This window comes from Osmerus mordax, chromosome 6 (genome assembly GCF_038355195.1).
Source record: "Osmerus mordax isolate fOsmMor3 chromosome 6, fOsmMor3.pri, whole genome shotgun sequence".
Taxonomy (NCBI): Eukaryota; Metazoa; Chordata; class Actinopteri; order Osmeriformes; family Osmeridae; genus Osmerus; species Osmerus mordax.
Window position 1 is genome coordinate 1,080,489 of NC_090055.1, and position 19,032 is coordinate 1,099,520.

General features: G+C 49.6%; 2 protein-coding genes across 2 annotated transcripts; one reads left to right on the forward strand and one right to left on the reverse strand.

Annotated features, from left to right (window-relative positions):
• Nucleotides 1-1,089: 1,089 nt before the first annotated feature.
• Nucleotides 1,090-7,156, forward strand: snx27b (sorting nexin 27b; the record flags this gene model as incomplete). The annotated part of the gene is given in 7 exon segments (XM_067237873.1): nt 1,090-1,253; nt 2,187-2,276; nt 2,428-2,577; nt 3,334-3,462; nt 3,613-3,672; nt 3,930-3,992; nt 4,113-7,156. Coding segments are annotated over 7 exon segments (803 nt in total), but the record flags the coding sequence as incomplete, so codon positions are not given.
• A 4,059-nt stretch (nt 7,157-11,215) lies between these two features.
• On the reverse strand, nt 11,216-18,152 carry LOC136944203 (neuronal acetylcholine receptor subunit alpha-7-like). Its single transcript, XM_067237872.1, has 10 exons — nt 18,095-18,152; nt 16,718-16,857; nt 16,580-16,624; nt 16,190-16,299; nt 15,259-15,338; nt 14,674-14,841; nt 14,332-14,526; nt 13,643-13,729; nt 13,416-13,525; nt 11,216-12,832 (listed from the first exon to the last, which is right to left on the reverse strand). Exons 1-10 carry the CDS (start codon nt 18,144-18,146, stop codon nt 11,891-11,893), a joined length of 1,929 nt encoding a protein of 642 aa, XP_067093973.1. The 5' UTR covers nt 18,147-18,152; the 3' UTR covers nt 11,216-11,890.
• Between the last annotated feature and the right edge of the window lie 880 nt (nt 18,153-19,032).

Below are 19,032 nucleotides of genomic sequence, written 5' to 3' on the forward strand. Positions count from 1 at the left end.
TAATTCCAGCGCTGACCTTAATTGTGTGTGTGTGTGTGTGTGTGTGTAACCGGCTCCCTTTGCTGAGCACTTTGGAAGAGAGACTTGTTAGAAGCAGGAAATGTGTGTGTCCTCTCTCTCTCTCCTACATGGTCTGAATCCTCCTTAATCTGATCTGCTGACTGGATCCACCCAGGCTGAGGAGAGAAGCTTACAGTGAGCTAGAGAGAGAGAGACAGTGAGCAAGAGAGAGAGAGAGAGAGAGAGACAGTGAGCGAGAGAGAGAGAGAGAGACAGTGAGCGAGAGAGAGCGAGAGACAGTGAGCTAGAGAGAGAGAGAGACAGTGAGCTAGAGAGAGAGAGAGACAGTGAGCTAGAGAGAGAGAGAGACAGTGAGCTAGAGAGAGAGAGACAGTGAGCTAGAGAGAGAGAGAGACAGTGAGCGAGAGAGAGAGAGCGAGAGACAGTGAGCTAGAGAGAGAGAGAGAGAAAGTGAGAGAGAGAGAGACAATGAGCGAGAGAGAGAGCGAGAGAGAGAGACAGTGAGCGAGAGACAGTGAGCTAGAGACAGAGAGAGAGAGAGACAGGGAGCGAGAGAGAGAGAGAGAGAGACAGTGAGCTAGAGAGAGAGAGAGACAGTGAGCTAGAGAGAGAGAGAGCGAGAGAGAGAGACAGTGAGCGAGAGACAGTGAGCTAGAGACAGAGAGAGAGAGAGACAGGGAGCGAGAGAGAGAGAGAGAGACAGTGAGCTAGAGAGACCCACACACTTCCTGCTTCTAACAAGTCTCTCTTCCAAAGTGCTCAGCAAAGGGAGCCGGTTACACACACACACACACACACACACACGGGAAAAGTAGCTCTTACTGTGTGTCACTTAGGGAACCTTTGTAAGACAGCACGATGCTGAATAAAAACTGTTCTCATGAATGATTGAAGCTTGCATGAGTAATATTGTGTAGTATTTGAACATCTTTGTGAAAGCCTCACATCCCTACAGCTTGACCCCATGGCTGTGAGGCCTTGTCTGTCTGGAGGGAGAATACCATAGCACTGCTCCACAAACACACTGTGTAACCCCAGCCGTGGTCTCTCTCTCACTCTCTCTCTCAGTGCGTAAGCTGGCCCCTAACGAGTTCCCTCACAAGCTGTACGTCCAGAACTCCACGTCGGCAGTGCCAGGGACCTGCCTCAGGCTGCGCAAGTGGCTGTTCAGCTCTGAAGAGGAGGCTCTGTTCAGCCACCACCAGCTGGCCGTCACATACTGCTTCCACCAGGTGGGGCAGGGGCTGGGGCAGGGGCTGGAGCAGGGGCTGGAGCAGGGGCTGGGGCAGGGGCTGGAGCAGGGGCTGGAGCAGGGGCTGGGGGCAGGGGCTGGAGCAGGGGCTGGGGCAGGGGCTGGAGCAGGGGCTGGGGCAGGGGCTGGAGCAGGGGCTGGGACAGGGGCTGGAGCAGGGGCTGGGGCAGGGGCTGGAGCAGGGGCTGGAGCAGGGGCTGGGGCAGGGGCTGAAGCAGGGGCTGGGGCAGGGGCTGGGGCAGGGGCTGGGGCAGGGGCAGGAGCAGGGGCTGGAGCAGGGGCTGGAGCAGGGGCAGGGGCTGGAGCAGGGGCTGGGGCAGGAGCAGGGGCTGGAGCAGGGGCAGGGGCTGGAGCAGGGGCTGGGGCAGGAGCAGGGGCTGGGGCAGGGGCTGGGGCACGGGCTGGAGCAGGGGCTGGGGCAGGGGCTGGGCAGGGGCTGGAGCAGGGGCTGGGGCAGGGGCTGGAGCAGGAGCAGGGGCTGGAGCAGGGGCTGGAGCAGGGGCTGGAGCAGGGGCTGGGGCAGGGGGCTGGGGCAGGGCTGGAGCATGGGCTGGGGCAGGGGGCTGGAGCAGGGGCTGGGGGCAGGGGCTGGAGCTGGGGCTGGAGCTGGGGCAGGGGAAGGGGCAGGGGCTGGAGCAGGGGCTGGGGCAGGGGCTGGGGCAGGGGCTGGAGCAGGGGCTGGGGCAGGGGCTGGAGCATGGGCTGGGGCAGGGGCTGGGGCAGGGGCTGGAGCAGAGGCTGGGGCAGGGGCTGGAGCTGGGGTTGGGGCAGGGGCTGGAGCAGGGGCAGGGGCAGGGCAGTCACTGTGTGTGTGTGTGTGTGTGTGTGTGTGGAGGGGGAAGCATGCGACATCCGTGTGTGTGTGTACCACGTGAGCGGTGTGTGTGTGTTTCTAACCCTCGCTGTCTCTCAGGCGGTGGAGGACGTGAAGAAGGGCTTCATCAAGGCAGAAGACAAGACCTACCAGCTGCAGAAGCTGGCGGAACAGAAGAAGATGGCCATGGTCAGTCAAGCTGACCGCCACTCCACAGTTCAGTCAAATTAAACATAGACAGGTGACAAGAACTCTGCTTTTCTCTCTCCTCTGACACCCCCCCCCTCTCCCTCTCTCTCCCCTGTCCTTCTCTCCCCCCCCCCCCCTCCCTCTCTGTCAGTATCTGAGCACGCTGCGAGGCTGTGAGGGCTACAATGAGATCATGTTCCCTCACTGCTCTTGTGACTCTCGCCGCAAAGGCCACGTCATCACGGCCATCAGCATCCAGCACTTCAAACTGCACGCATGCACAGAGGAAGGCACACTCGAGGTACAGCCTGGGGGTGGGTGTGTCAGGTGGCTGAGCGGTTAGGGAGTCGGACTCGTAATCTGAAGGTTACCGGTTCGATTCCCGGCTGTGCCAAATGACGTTGTGTCCTTGGGCAAGGCACTTCACCCTACTTGCCTCGGGGGAGAATGTCCCTGTACTTACTGTAAGTCGCTCTGGATAAGAGCATCTGATAAATGACTAAATGTAAATGTGTGTGTGTGCAGTGTTTATAACCAGTCAAATCCTTTGTACATGTGTGTGTGTTGATAAATGACTAAATGTAAATGTGTGTGTGTGCAGTGTTTATAACCAGTCAAATCCTTTGTACATGTGTGTGTGTTGCGTGTGTGTTGCGTGTGTGTTGCGTGTGTGTTGCGTGTGTGCTGTGCGTGTGTGCTGCGTGTGTGCTGCGTGTGTGCTGCGTGTGTGCTGCGTGTGTGCTGCGTGTGTGCTGCGTGTGTGTTGCGTGTGTGTTGCGTGTGTGTTGCGTGTGTGCTGCGTGTGTGCTGCGTGTGTGCTGCGTGTGTGCTGCGTGTGTGTTGCGTGTGTGCTGCGTGTGTGCTGCGTGTGTGCTGCGTGTGTGTTGCGTGTGTGCTGCGTGTGTGTTGCGTGTGTGTTGCGTGTGTGCTGCGTGTGTGCTGCGTGTGTGTTGCGTGTGTGCTGCGTGTGTGCTGCGTGTGTGTTGCGTGTGTGTTGCGTGTGTGCTGCGTGTGTGCTGCGTGTGTGTTGCGTGTGTGCTGCGTGTGTGTTCTCCAGAGCCAGGTGATAGTGTTTGAGTGGGGGGAGATGCAGCGCTGGGACACGGACGAGGAGGGCATGGCCTTCTGCTTCCAGTACGCCAGGGGAGAGAAGGAACCTCGCTGGGTCAAGATCTTCACCCCCTACGTGAGTCTCTCTCTCACACACACACACACACACATTTACTGACACCTACACAGGTGATATGAGGCATTACAGCTCACAGAAAACTCATGTTGTTTTTCTTCTCTGTGTTCTGTGTCGCGTGTGTGTTGGGTCCCAATACCTGGCCTCCAGTTTAACTACATGCACGAGTGCTTTGAGAGGGTTTTCTGTGAACTCAAGTGGAGGAAAGAGGTGAGGAGAGTGTGTTCCACTCTGCTCTTTAAGCCACAATCACCAGGCATTACCTCCCCCATTCCCAGACTCATTCTTTCTTTCTCTCCCTCTCTATCTCTCTCCCTATTCCCCCCCCTTCTCTCTCCCCCTCTATCTCTCCCCCTCTCTCTCTCCCCCTCTCCCCCTCTCTCTCTCCCCCTCTCCCCCTCTCTCTCTCCCCCTCTCCCCCCTCTCTCTCTCTCTCTCTCTCTCTCTCTCTCTCCCTCTCTCTCTAGGTGGAGGAGGAGGCTACAGACAAGGACAGCAGGAACTGCAGCAGAGATGGTATGTGTAGGAAGGTAAGGCTTAACCTGCCTCTGGCTTAGTTACAGCCGCAGCAGGAGCCTGTGTGTGTGTGTGTGTGTGTGTGTGTGTGTGTGTGTGCACTGCTGTGTCCTGAACCAGGTCTCTCGCTGCAGAATATCTTCCAGCTGTTGAGACACAGAAAGGATGGAGACACCCAGGAGGAGAGCTCATCACCTCCTAGAGCTCATCCTCCTGCCCTGTGTCCATCTCCACCACAACCATCCATGCACCACCACAACGTCACCACACTAACCCGCTAGAGACACTACAAAACTGCTGGAAACTACAACCTCCACAGCGCACTGGGCCAGTCTAGACCAGCAAAACTCCCACTACACATCTGTAAGCACTGACTTTACAGAACAGCCCTGTTAGTGGTCTATAGTTTCATCCAGCTGTCTGATACAAGCACACCACTGACCGTAACATCAGAAGGGTCCATGTCTGGAGAGGGTCCATGTCTGGAGAGGGTCCATGTCTGGAGAGGGTCCATGTCTGGAGAGGGTCCATGTCTGGAGAGGGTCCATGTCTGGAGAGGGTCCATGTCTGGAGAGGGTCCATGTCTGGAGAGACCTTGTGACAGGAGGACAGAGGCCTGAGGATGTGTTGAGGTCTGCTGCTGGACCAAGCGCTGTGGAAGAGAAGAAGAACAGGATGAATGGAAGGGGGAGAGGAGGGGCAGATACAGCAGGTCTGAGGAGGGAGACAAGGCAGGGGCAGAGCTCTCTCTCTGCTCCTCAGGGTGCAGGGTCTGAGGGGCAGAGCTCTCTCTCTGCTCCTCAGGGTGCAGGGTCTGAGGAGGGAGACAAGGCAGGGGCAGAGCTCTCTCTCTGCTCCTCAGGGTGCAGGGTCTGAGGGGCAGAGCTCTCTCTCTGCTCCTCAGGGTGCAGGGTCTGAGGAGGGAGACAAGGCAGGGGCAGAGCTCTCTCTCTGCTCCTCAGGGTGCAGGGTCTGAGGGGCAGAGCTCTCTCTCTGCTCCTCAGGGTGCAGGGTCTGAGGGGCAGAGCTCTCTCTCTGCTCCTCAGGGTGCAGGGTCTGAGGAGGGAGACAAGGCAGGGGCAGAGCTCTCTCTCTGCTCCTCAGGGTGCAGGGTCTGAGGAGGGAGACAAGGCAGGGGCAGAGCTCTCTCTCTGCTCCTCAGGGTGCAGGGTCTGAGGGGCAGAGCTCTCTCTCTGCTCCTCAGGGTGCAGGGTCTGAGGAGGGAGACAAGGCAGGGGCAGAGCTCTCTCTCTGCTCCTCAGGGTGCAGGGTCTGAGGGGCAGAGCTCTCTCTCTGCTCCTCAGGGTGCAGGGTCTGAGGAGGGAGACAAGGCAGGGGCAGAGCTCTCTCTCTGCTCCTCAGGGTGCAGGGTCTGAGGGGCAGAGCTCTCTCTCTGCTCCTCAGGGTGCAGGGTCTGAGGAGGGAGACAAGGCAGGGGCAGAGCTCTCTCTCTGCTCCTCAGGGTGCAGGGTCTGAGGGGCAGAGCTGTCTCTCTGCTCCTCAGGGTGCAGGGTCTGAGGAGGGAGACAAGGCAGGGGCAGAGCTCTCTCTCTGCTCCTCAGGGTGCAGGGTCTGAGGGGCAGAGCTCTCTCTCTGCTCCTCAGGGTGCAGGGTCTGAGGAGGGAGACAAGGCAGAGTGGAGGAAGGAGCGTTTGTGTCTGGGTGTCATGGGAACTGGGCTGGCAGACAGACAGAAACAAGAGCCTCGCAGAATGTAAATAGAATTCAACTGATCCACACAGATCGCCTCTGCTGTTGAGGCTGAGGCTCCAGTCCGCACACTGGCAGCAAAACGGACTGAAAACACCTAGTTAGTCCCGGTGTGAGTTTGTCTGTAGAAGAGAGAAGGGTGCTGTTTTTAGTTCAGAGTTTAACTGTTTTCAGTATTCATTCTGCAGCTGTGTATAGTCGGAGCAGAATCTTCCCCAGCCCGTGAGCTCTTACCTGAGTCACACCCTCCCTTCAGTGTTGTGTACACAACATGTGTGTGAAGACACACACTCTGTATAAACAAACTGCAAAGCACTTTTCCACTCTTCTGAGGACAACAGTATTAACAGTCTGGCCATTCTGGACTATGTTCAAGCAGATGTTGAGCAGGATGTTATATTTGCAGTTAGTTTATGTTTTTCTTCTTTGGTAAGGACAGTTAGACACTGTGTGATGTAAGACCAGACTTAATGATTGAAGGTTTAGAATCCATAGAGATGATTTGGATTTATCCATCTTAAATTTTTATGATACAAATAAGGCTGTTATGTTTAAAATGGCCTTGCTAGAATATAATGATTTTTTTTATTTATTATGTGACTTAGAAATGCAATCCATTTCCTTTACTACTGCAGATTCGTCGTGAACATATAGGTCCACTTGCATGTGGAAATCAGGCATATTTACCTCAAGTTATTTTACAATGCACTATGGTGGACTTGCAGTACTTGATATGAACAGCAGGGGTCTTCCTCTCCCCAGCACCTCCCTGTGAGGCAGCAGTTCAGCTCCCATGGGTCCACCCTCCACTCTGTGATTTACAGACAGGCCGCCTTGGCTTTCATGAGCAGCATTCTGCTCTGTTCCGGGGTGCAAAGTTAGTCTCCATCACAGGAGAGGCTGGTGCCGCATGATGACATCACTACAAGCCCTACATCCGGCTCCTGTGGATGATGTCATCATGCTGCGTTCACCTTCCAGAGGTAGAGATGTTGGATTTTGTTTTTGGTGACTGAAGTCTGTCCCGTTGAGAACTGGACTGTTGGGGTTTGAAGGATGTAAAGTTGAATGTTTTGAGCCCAAGTGTTGCGTCTTCACTCTAGAATGTTTGACTGAGCGGTTTCTACTGGCTGAAATACATAGGACTTGGTGGACTGCCATTGGCCTGTGTTCCCACCAATCATGTCTCCTCTCTCTCTCTCTCTCTCTCTCTCTCTCTCTCTCTTTTCCTGATGTTTTATTTATTTTAGATAATAGCAAAGCAAACTCGACATCTCCTATTGTACAGTATTTCCACCTGTCGAATGGTTTGGCTTGAATAATCTGCAAAAAGAAAAGAAAGTTGACATACAACAGCTGGTTTGTAATGTTGCAATGTAAAATCTAAAAATGAAGTTGTTTGGTGATGACGCTTACTGTAATAAATTGTAACATATTCTTTTAAATAAAAATGGATTTATTGATGCGACACTCATGTTATCTCTTGTTGTGTGCAGCGCCTCATCCATCATTCTTTAGACGGCTCCAGGTTGGAAACCTAGTGATCGGACTGTTGCTGCACCTTTTGTGAATAGATGTCTATTAGAGCAGAGAGTCAAGTTACAGAGAACATAGTCTTCTTTCTGTAAGTGGGGCATTTGTCACACTTAACACTGATCTGAGATTCCACCACTGGTCTCTTCTGTTCATGTACCGTTCTCTCTCTCTCCCCCCATCTCCCCTTTTCTCTCTCCATCCTCCTTCCCCCTCTAATATCTCAAGTTCTTAATGAGATCTGGGAGACAATTATCCCTCAGACAGTAGAATCGCTGCTCCATATCGATCCACGAGGACCCTTCTACTGCCAGTAATTAAAAGCTATTGATTGTAAGTGTGGGATATTATATAAGTACAGCTGTCTTCTTAACAGGCACAGAGATTCTTCTGTCTTCACAAAACGAGGGTTGTGCCACGTCTATAACACATTTTTCTATTTTAACTTTTTATATTTGTTAGGTTCAAGTTAGTGCTCCCACATTTTTTGCCCATTGATCAAAATATTCTTTCCACCATTTTGTTGTTTCTACATTGCATATGTAATTATGCTTTGGCACTGAAAACAATATCAGAAAACACTGTCATGCCAGTAAAGCTGTTTGTATTGAAATTTAATTAAATTCAAAGGGGAGCAATGTTGGTTAATCGTTTGTCTCACTTTACCAATTTATCACACTGCATACCCAAATTTATATTAATTTGTTCTCAAATGGGTAAAGCGGCTGTTTGATGATTTGAACAAATTTGTTGAAAGCAGGTGTCAGAAATATTTTACATCAGAATGAGTCAACACATTAACTGATAATTGAATACCCTCCCAGTTATTACACTTGCACTAGGTTGAATGCTTTGAACGATTGCCAGATAATCTTCTTTCAAGCCTCTTCTCTCGCTCTCCTCTCGTCCTCTCTCTCGTCCTCTTTGTCCTCTCTCTCCACCTGATCGAACACAATCAAAATGTGACGGTGCTGCAACTTTCACATGAACCGTTCTGTGTGTGCATGTGTCTGAGAGAGAACGAGAGGATGAGAGAGAGAGAAAGAGAGAGAGAGAGAGCGCAAGGGGATGCTGTGACAACTGCATTGGGACTGACGGTCTGCAGTAGGGTCATCTAGTTCAAGATTAAAGTCTGAGTGTGTGTGTGTGTGCACACTCCCGAATGTGTGTTGCTATCTGCAGTCACCTGACAGAGACCGCAGTCCCTGCCTTAAACGATGGTGCATTCGCTGCAGTGTCCTCCAACGCGCGCGATCATTTGCATTTGCGCAAAGATGGCAAAAGTACACATCCTTCACTTTAGTTGATGTACAGATACTCATGTTTAGAAAGACTCAGGTAAACGTTGAGTACAGTACTGAGTACACTTTTTAACACAAGTTAGAGTAAAGAAGTGTGGGCTCTGACATATGCATGAGAGAGAAAGAGAGAGAGAGAGAGAGAGAGAGAGAGAGAGAGAGAGAGAAAAGTAGGCTTTACTACTACCTGTTTTAGTGTCACACTTAGGGTTGCCAACTTTGTCATATGAAATACGGGACAAAAGGTGGTTTGCCGCTGCAGTGCGGATATGGTTTTGTGTGAATATACAGTGTATCGTTTTAAGCAATTTGCCAAAAATAAATCTTTTTTGTACTATGTTGTTTTTTTTTTACTCGTGTTTGTAGTTTGCACTATCCCTACGCTGCTGTAATCCTGCAAATGTCCACATCGTGGGACTAATAAAGGATTATCTTATCTTATAATGATAGATAATTGGCTATATGCACACAACAGTGATGGTCTTGGTCTAGAGCATAGGAGGAAATCCCAGGGGGGGGGGGGCACGACCCCCCCATCCTGGGAAAAGTATGATTTGTCCCCCCCAATAAATCACTGTAAACATAACTATGTAAATTTCAATCATATTAATAATACGCAATGAAAGCGCTTTGCTGATTATGGACACAATTGCGCTTTTTTAATGTGCTACTGTATGTTTTACAGTAGTAATTTTGGTGTCCCCCTCAGGAATTGCTCTTGAGAAAATGTCATATAATTGTCCCCCCCAAAGTTGATAGCAGATTTTCGCAACTGGTCTAGAACTTCTGGTGAACTTAGAAACGTGACTTTTAATAACCAAAACAGGTTGTTAACCAGATTGCTCTCAAAGCCCTACACTTAGATTGTTAGGCTTCTTGCTTTTTTTTCATCGACTGATAACAGGTCGCCCTCACTGAGATCTCTCCCGTGTCTAGATTTTTGTTCGAAACTGAGAAATACATGTAACATTACATTATCCATAGGTAACAAATATGACAGACCAACTATTTATCTGTTAACATGAACGACTCGCAAACACGCTGACAATCAGATAATTCAGTACATTATATTGTTTTACATTTATCGTTACAATTACATTGTATTATAATGTAGCTAAAAATGGCTAACTAGTTAGCCTAGCTAATTTTACTGGTCAATTCCCAAGATAGATAGTCATAGCTAGCTACTTTTACTGTGTGAGTTAGATAAACCTTACCTTCGTAATTGTCAATGTAGCTTGAATCTTACAATTTGAACCCCTTTTCCATTTTGCTTGAAGGGCAGCAACATAGAATTCTATGTACATCTTTGATTGTTGATTTTGGGAAGACAATCTGAACTCCTCGTAAAAACCGGCATTTTGTGTGAGAAAACTAACCAACTGCTAGCTACCGGAAGTTGTCGACATGGCTTATGCAATATGCAGAAGTGATGCGTGCATATCGTGAATTAGGGTAAAAAAAAATTATAGATTTGTATCTTCGAACCCTGATTTTAAAAAGCGCACAAAAGATTTGTATACTGGAGATTTGTATAAAAATATATTTTTTTACTTTAAAAATATATTTTTTCAACCTATCGAAAATATTTTTTTTTACTTTTTTTTTCAAAACTTTTTTGTAAGTAGAAAGTACAGATGCAAAAATGCAAGGCGTGAAAGTAAAAACATGTCCGAAAAATGTATAGTAATAAGTACTGATACCAGAAAAATCTACTTAAGTACAGGAACAAAGTATTTGTACTTCGTTACTTCCCATATCTGACAGCTTGTATGCTGTGACAGCTTGTGTGCTGTGACAGTACTGTACACATGGGTCAAGGTCAGGGACAGTGACACTGTGAAATACATGACAATAACTATGGAGCTATTTATGACTGCACACTACAGTACCTATTATTTCAAAACAAGGGAGCTAGAAACTGCAGTCAGGCCCCTGGGAAGTTAACATTTAACATCAACTCATTAAATTGCTAACACAATTGTGCATGCAGCTCCCATTGGTATATTTCAAGGGGGCTATTCTCCAATTACATACTATCTCCCCGTAAATGGGCTACAGTTACTTTAATGTCCTCAATTTGTCTTGCAGTAATGAGTCGGGCACATAACAGAAAAAACCTAAGATCCATGGCTCTCTTAGCCAGAAGTTAGGTTTGGGAGCAAGGAGGAGGAGGAGAGGGAGAGCAAAGTTAATTGTAACTTCTTTAGAGCCAATGAATCCCTCCCCTCGTCCCTCGTCCAATCAATGCCTCCTCTTCATTCACCCCCCGCTCCTCCTCCCTGTTAACGACCAATCAGTTAAAACCCGGTTCTCTTTACATTCACACACTCAGCACTTCTCTCTCTCCTCTCCTCTCCTCCCTTTCTTTATATCGCTCCCTCTCTCTTCCATCCTGTTTTACTAACTCCCCCCTTTATCTTTGAATATCTGCACCTCTCTCAATCTCTTCCTCCAAGGTTTCTGCTCTATGAATTTCTTTCTCTGCGTCTCTCTATTCCTTTTGACAACTCTACATTCCTCTTATTTTTTCTGGTTCTTTTTAAACTGTCACTCATGCACGACCCCTTCTGCTCACCCCGCTTGCTGCCTCGCTCGTTCTGTCTCTCGCTCTCGTCTGCCACTGTTTGCTCAGTGGAAGGCTGTCCAGAGAAAAACAAGGATCCGTGAATGAAGAGTAAAAAAGGAGACATATTTTATTTAGGAATGGAATCCTCACAGTACTGTCTATCCCTTATGCATCCACAAACTGGTTCTAGTACATCTATTTAAAGATGCATTTCAAAAGAGAGGGAGATCAGAAATGTGTGTGTGCACACCACAGAGATTGATGCTATTTGTGTTCAGTCTTCCTTCAGTTCCTCTCTTATCCTCCAGTTCACATTTCATCCATTAGCACACGACCACAACACGATAGCATCATTATCGTTGAAGTATTGGACACTTAACTCCTACATCAGCCAAACTGGGCACAAATGAAGACAGAGGAAAGCCTTAGTAAGCACTTGGATTGGCTTCAAGCTGGCTCCTTAAACACGTTAGGAAATTGGAACATAATGTTTTAACCACCAAACCTCACTTTGATTGATGTACGTGCAGGAAACTTCACCCAAAACTACACAGAGACTAAAAATGTCCGGTCTCTTCAAGTACGGTCCATCATCACCTACTCACACGTCACATGTTGGGACCGTACTGTAGAAATCCAAAATGTCCGCCATTCAGATCCAGTGAAAGATGAATGTCAAATGTTCCCTTCTCAACTTTAGCAGTTTTGTGTAGAAGACAAGTGTGGTCTCTCTTCATCATCCACGAACACTTCCTTCCTTCCTTCTCCCCCCCCCCTTTGGTCTCTCTTCCCTCCTTCCCTTTCAGAAGAAATCTTTGGACGCGGCTTCTGCAAAGTTGGGTGCAGCCATGAGGATGGCAATGGTGCAGATGATGTTGAACACACTGAAACCAACCAGACACAGGCGGTCTATGACCGCTGCAGCAAACTGCCACTGTTCTGCCACACTCACCCTGCGGTCCTGCTCACGAAGCCTCTCCACCATGAACTGCACCTCCGCCAGGAGGGCCTGTAGCTGGGCGTCAGCCACCCCACCCTGGAGCACCCCCGCCTGGGCCTGACTAGCACCCGTTCCCCCTGCTCCGGTCCCGGCCTCCAGGACACTGTGGCCTGAGGCTGAATTAGAAGGATCGGGATCAGGTGAGGAGGGGGGCTGGGGAGGAGGGCTCCCAAATCTGGTAGAGCAGGGGTGGGGATTGGTAGGGGAGCTGTCAGATCCTCCTCCTCCAGCTCCTCCTCCTGCTCCTCCTCCAGCTCCTCCTCCTGCTCCTCCTCCAGCTCCTCCTCCTGCTCCTCCTCCTGCTCCTCCTCCTGCTCCTCTGCCCCGACTAGTGGTTCTAGCTCTCTGGACTGGTTCCAGATCCGGAGGACTCTGGAAAGACTGAAAGCCCATATAGGGCAGATGGCCATTGGGTTGTGGAAGGGAATTAGGGTTAGGGTTTGGTGGAAGGTTCTGGTCTGGGTTTGGGTGTAGGTTGGGGTGATTAGGACTAGGGTGCAGATTGGGGTTGGGGTGTGAGTGTGGCACGGGGTGGCTGAGCTGAGCCAGGCTCGCCTGCAGGGAGGTGAGGCTCTGGGGCAGGACGGAGGGGGCGGGGGTGGTGCTGGTGGTGGTGGGGGAGGAGGAGGACAGGGTCTTGCTCTGGGAGCTGGACGGGTTCAGGAGCTCCGTGAGATCTGCTCCGTCACCTGGACGTTTCATCCGCAAGAACCAGGGAACCCACTGGAGGAGAACTAGCTGTACCTAGACACACACACACACGGATAAGAGAGGATAAGTACACACACATGCATGGCTCAGCTAAGGACTTGCTGTTCAGAGGGAATTAATGACAGCTGAACATCCAGAGGGTGAACACAAATACACAAATACACAAACAAATATCCTCACAAACACACACACACACACTTACATATCCACACACACAAACACACAAACAAATATCCTCACAAACACACACACACATATCCTCACAAACACACACACACTTACATATCCACACACACAAATACACTAACACCTACACACATACCGACACAAACACACACATACACACAAACACACACCACACACAGTCCACCACCCCACACCCACACACACCCACACACACTACAGAGAAACAAACAGCCATGCCTGAGGCAGGAGTCCATCTCTGTAAACACAGCAAAGCCAAACAGCACAGATGAATAAAGTGATGAAATGAAATCCAAATACACACTCTAACAGAAGCGCTGAAAGTCCCAGGATTCATACATTCATAGACAGATAAACAAACAGACAACAGGTAGACTTGCAGACAGACAGACAGACAGAGACAAACTCTCACCCACTGGGGCATGTTCCCAGTGTTGGGGTCATGGTGATGGTACTGAAGAACGATCACCGTGGCGACCACCGACATCCCAACAATCACCATGGTACTGGCAAAATACTGACCTATAGGAGACCAGAGGACAGCTGTTAGACCCCCATGACTGGGTGTGTTACAAGCACTGCTGTGAGCATCTTTATGATGACCACTAAACCCTTTCTCACACACACACAGTGACTAACCTATCAGCGGTATGGAGTCTGAAGTGGCTGGCATGATCTCTGCCACCAGCAGCATGAAGACAGTGAGAGACAAGAGCACAGTGATGCCTTCAGGAAGGAGGGATGGAGAGAGGGAGGAGAGGGATTAAGGAAAGAAAAGATTTAAAGCGATTTTGTAAATCCCATCCTTTCTTTTCTGGAAACACAACCAATTCAAGGCTATAAAAATGTGGCTCTCCTAATCTCCCTCCATTTCTTTCTTTCATGTTTTGTTTGTCTCTGTCTCCAGGCTCTCCCTTGCTCCGTGTTTCCTGCCGTCAGGCCCATAAACGTTTCTAAAGAGGCTTTCTTGGAACCCTGCCCCAACTCTGACACAGCACGTCCAGTATGTGTAGAGAGAGACAGAAAGTAAGAAGGACAGAAGAGGAGGGACAGGGATGGGTGAGGCTGCCCTCTCCCCTGCCCTCTCCCCAGCCCTCTCCCCAGCCCTTTCCCCTGCCCTCTCCCCAGACCCAGCCCTCTCCCCAGCCCCTCTCCCCAGCCCCTCTCCCCAGCCCTCTCCCCAGCCCTCTCCCCAGCCCCTCTCCCCAGCCCTCTCCCCAGCCCTCTCCCCAGCCCTCTCCCCAGCCCCTCTCCCCAGCCCTCTCCCCAGCCCTCTCCCCAGCCCTCTCCCCAGCCCCTCTCCCCAGCCCTCTCCCCAGCCCTCTCACCCAGGCTGATCTTCTCCCCAGAGCTGGCTGGCAGGAGGAAGCACAGCAGGGTCATGCAGGACAGAAGCACACAGGGGATGAGCAGGTTGAGGGCGTAGTACAGGGTCCTCCGACGCAGGGTCACCACAAAGGTCACGTCGGGGTAGGGCTCCGCGCAACACTCGTAAAACTGCTCGCTCCTTCCCCCAGGAACCCCTAAGTGTGTGGGAGGAGGGGGGTCCAGAGAGGTCCAGAGGATGAAAGAAAGGATTGGGATGGAGGAATGAGAAGATGAAAAGAGGGAGGGGTAAATAAGTGGCAGGCTGGGCCTTTCAGACCAGGGGCTTTGGTAGTCTCTCTCACCCAACAGGTCCCACTCCCCGTTGGTCATGTATCCGGACACGTCAGCCTCTTTCATCTGGAGGTCAAGCAGCCAACCGTCAAAAGTCCAGGAGCCAAACTTCAGCTCACAGTGTTGGATGTCAAATGGAAACCAACGTACATCCACATTGCACGTGCTGGTGAAGATCCCTGAGACAGAGAGAGAGAGAGAGAGAGAGAGAGAGAGAGGGGGGGGGGGGGGGGGGGGGGAGAGGGGGGGGGGGAGAGGGCGAGAGGAACAAGGTAACGAATGTTTTATAAGATTAACAGATCGAACAGAACAGATTTTATAAGAACAGAACAGATTTTATAAGATTAACAGATCGTTACCTTGTTCCTAGTATAGATAGTCCACATATTAGTATAGTTAGTCCACATATTTAAATTTTAGTCCACATATTTAAATTTTAGGTCCCTATATGTTTATTGTATGCACCTTCCTGCCAAAGCAAATTCCTTGTCTGTGCAAACTTTCATGGCGAATAAATCACATTCTGATTCTGATTCAGATCATCAAAGTTTCTGAAATAAGATGTAACTTTGTAGTAGAGGCTCTTGCAGACTCACCTGGTGGTAAATACTCACAGAACCCACTGGAGTTGACGAGTACATTGGTCTTAAAGGTGGCATCAAACTTATCGTGAGCACTGAGAAGCAATGAGGAAGGGATCAGCATTGTGTGTGTGTGTGTGTGTGTGTGTGTGCGTGTGCTGGGGTGTCGACAGACATTCGGGGCCCAAACCTAACATTGGATCTTAAGATGCTAAATAAAAAACAGATTCATTAATTTGAGCGCAAAATTATGTTTGAGCTTTATGTAATATAAACATTACTTTACACTCATTGTTATCATGACTGTAGGTGCCAAATCCGATTATATCATAAATCAACAGGCAATTTTGAATAACAAACTAGATTCTTATCTTTACTACTCTTTTGGAAAAATCCAAAAATACCCAGTTGTTTTTGCCTACGTTCTGCCATTTCTCTTTTAGTCTCCTCCTGCTGACTCTCTTCCCGCTGACTCTCTTCCCGCTGACTCTCTTCCCGCTGACTCTCTTCCCGCTGACTCTCTTCCCGCTGACTCTCTTCCCGCTGACTCTCTTCCCGCTGATTCTCTTCCCGCTGACTCTCTTCCCGCTGACTCTCTTCCCGCTGACTCTCTTCCCGCTGACTCTCTTCCCGCTGACTCTCTTCCTGCTGACTCTCTTCCTGCTGATTCTCTTCCTGCTGATTCTCTTCCTGCTGATTCTCTTCCTGCTGTCACTGACTGTCACTTAGGGGGCACCATCAGACACCCCCCCCCCCCGACAGAGTTAGCTAGAGCTTCACTGACATGCTAGGCACATTTATTTTGACAGACGTTAGACAGAATGTAACAAACTCACACATCACACACATTGTTTGTTTGTCGAGATATTAAAATTACATTCTGGGCTACGCTAAAAAGGTTCTGACAAAATGGCTGGTGTTGCCAGTGTGTGTGCGTGAGACTCACCTGTTGTACAACAGTATATCAGGTGTCCAGACCTGGTCTGTAGTGAAGCGCAGGTTCTTCACACCAGGATACTCTGACTGGTTCCACTGGAGGTAGTGGTCAAACCAGTGCTGAAAGCCAGAGACCACACTGCCATGAAGCAAAACGAGCCAGCACAAACACCAGCCAGCACAAACACCAGCCAGCACAAACACCAGCCAGCACAAACACCAGCCAGCACAAACACCAGCCAGCACAAACACCAGCCAGCACAAACACCAGCCAGCACAAACACCAGCCAGCACAAACACCAGCCAACACAAACACCAGCCAACACAAACACCAGCCAGCACAAACACCAGCCAACACAAACACCAGCCAACACAAACACACACATATGCATCAACTCACCATCTGAAGCCAAGCATTGGTGGTCAGAATCTGATTCTTCTCATCCTGCAACACATTAAAGAGTTAGAGGTGATGTATTTGGTGTGTGTGTGTGTGTGTGTGCGTATGTATTGTGTGTCCTGTATGTTGGTAACGTACCACATCCATGACCTGTATGAGAGTGAAGGAGAATCGGACAGTGAGAGGTAGGGAGTCGTTAGCCACTGGTCTCTCCATCGGGTTATAGTCCTTCAGCAGCTCTCTCAGTAGATAGCGCTGGTGTGGCCCCTGCTCTGATACTGAGAGGAGAGGGGGAGAGAGACACACAGAGAGAGACACACAGAGAGATACACACAGAGAGAGACAGAGAGAAAGAGAGAGAGCGAGAGAGAGAGAGAGAGAGAGAGAGAGAGAGAGAGAGAGAGAGAGAGAGAGAGAGAGAGAGAGAGAGAGAGAGAGAGAGAGAGAGAGAGAGAGAGAGAGAGAGAGAGAGAGAGAGAGAGAGAGGGGCAGATAAAAGAAGAGGGAGAGAAAGAGACAGTTACAAATGGACAGATCTATTTGGAAACCATGAAAAAGCTGAGAGATGAATTAGAGATGTGAGAAGATGCACTGACGGAGGGAAGGAGAAAAGAAAAATGAAAAGAGAGGAGAGATTCCAGTGAAATGGAAGAAAATCATTACAGAATCTTTCGAATGGTGGGGGTTTTTACAAGAGGTAAGATATATTAGTGGTTCAGGCAGGGAAGGGTGGAGTGAAAGGAGGAGGAGGTGAAGGGAAAGTATCCAGCCAGCCCCATAAATTGTAGCACAGATCGATGACTAACAGACGGTTAGAGTCTTTCTGGGGATGTTAAGATGTCAGCTTCGTTCCACAGAGGAAATAGTGACGCCATTAAACAGAGAAACAGACAAACAGACACAAACCAACCTCTAGACAGACAGACAGACAGACAGACAAACAAACAGACTGACAAACAGACAGACAGGCTATTAACATAAACAATGACTCATTTGGGGAGTTTCTTACACAGCTATAGACATAATCTATAATCATGATGAAAACTTTGTCACAGCATTCGTACAAAGTATATCCACACCAAACAGATCCAGATACTGGGTGCATGCGTGCCATCAATCAACCTTTAGCTAAATACTACCACTTCACAATGACATCACACATGTGACCCCCTCTGCATGTCTGTCATGCACTCAGTCTCTGTCATTCTCTCTCTCCCTTCTCCTACTCCTCTTGTTGTTGTATCTCTCTTCTCACAACTATACTGTTTTGTCCCCATTAGAGATGACACAGCAGGGGACCAGAGTTCAAATACAGTCAATTACTTAGCGGCCACATCAATGATCCTGTACAATGAACTGCTTATTGTGGAATGAAAATGATTTTTTTTTTTAGATGTAAAAGATGTGTTTAATTTTTCCCCACTTACCATCGTCGTTTTGCTACGAAAACAAATAAGGACTAACACAAAAACCACAAACTCAAACGCCAATGTGTAAAGAATAAAAATCACTCACTGTGAAGCAGGGCTGCCAGTCCAACCAAACATAGAGCCACCTTCCCTCTCATGCTGTGCTCTTCACATGAGTAGAGAGAGATAGAGGGGAGCCCAGCCAGGGAGAGAGAGTGAAGGAAGAGAGAGGAAGAGAGAGATAGAGGGGAGCCCAGCCAGGGAGAGAGAGTGAAGGATGAGAGAGGAAGAGAGAGATAGAGGGGAGCCCAGCCAGGGAGAGAGAGTGGAGGATGAGAGAGGAAGAGAGAGATAGAGGGGAGCCCAGGCAGGGAGAGAGAGTGGAGGATGAGAGAGGAAGAGAGAGGGGGGAGGGTGTTCACAGCAAGTCAAGCAGCAACACGAGAATGAGAATCAGACGAGAAGAGGAGCAAAGATGTTTAGACGGAGAACAACACATCACGTATGGGTGTGGGGAAGCAGAAAAGACATGAGAGAGAGACACACGGAGGAAGGGTTTGACAAAGCGCATAGATCCCTCTTTTCCACGCAGGAAGACAGAATGGAAGAGATGCCGCAGCACACACACAGCAACTCCCACATCGCTCGTCACATAAATCTCCAGCCCCCTCCTCTCTTTCATTCCCCCTGTTACTGCTCCACAACAACCTACTCTTCCCTCCCCTTTCACTGCCAAGAGCACCCCCTCCTCACTCCCCCTTTACCCCCCCCCCCCCTGACAGGTGACTGGTGAAGCAAGGAGGCGGGCAGCAGGGGCAGCTGGACAGGAAGACATAGAGGGAAGCCAGGTGGTGACAAGGGTGGAGAATGAAGGAAGAACCTTTGCATCATTTAGACAGAGAAGAGTGCAATATTGTCCGGTCAATAAAGCACGATACTGGAAGCACCAAGCTTACTTTGTAATTCACTTTGACAAGCCGAGATACCATTTCCTTCCCCTGCAGCCCATTGAACATAGGACCACGCTCGACTACACCAAGCAAG

Coding starts and splice junctions, on each gene's coding strand:
- LOC136944203 (XM_067237872.1), bottom strand. CDS start 18,146: ATGAGAGGGAAGGTGGCTCTATGTTTGGTTGGACTGGCAGCCCTGCTT. Junction 16,625..16,717: donor TCATACAGGTCATGGATGTG/GTACGTTACCAA, acceptor AATGTGTTGCAG/GATGAGAAGAATCAGATTCT. Junction 14,842..15,258: donor CTGTGAGTATTTACCACCAG/GTGAGTCTGCAA, acceptor TCTCTGTCTCAG/GGATCTTCACCAGCACGTGC.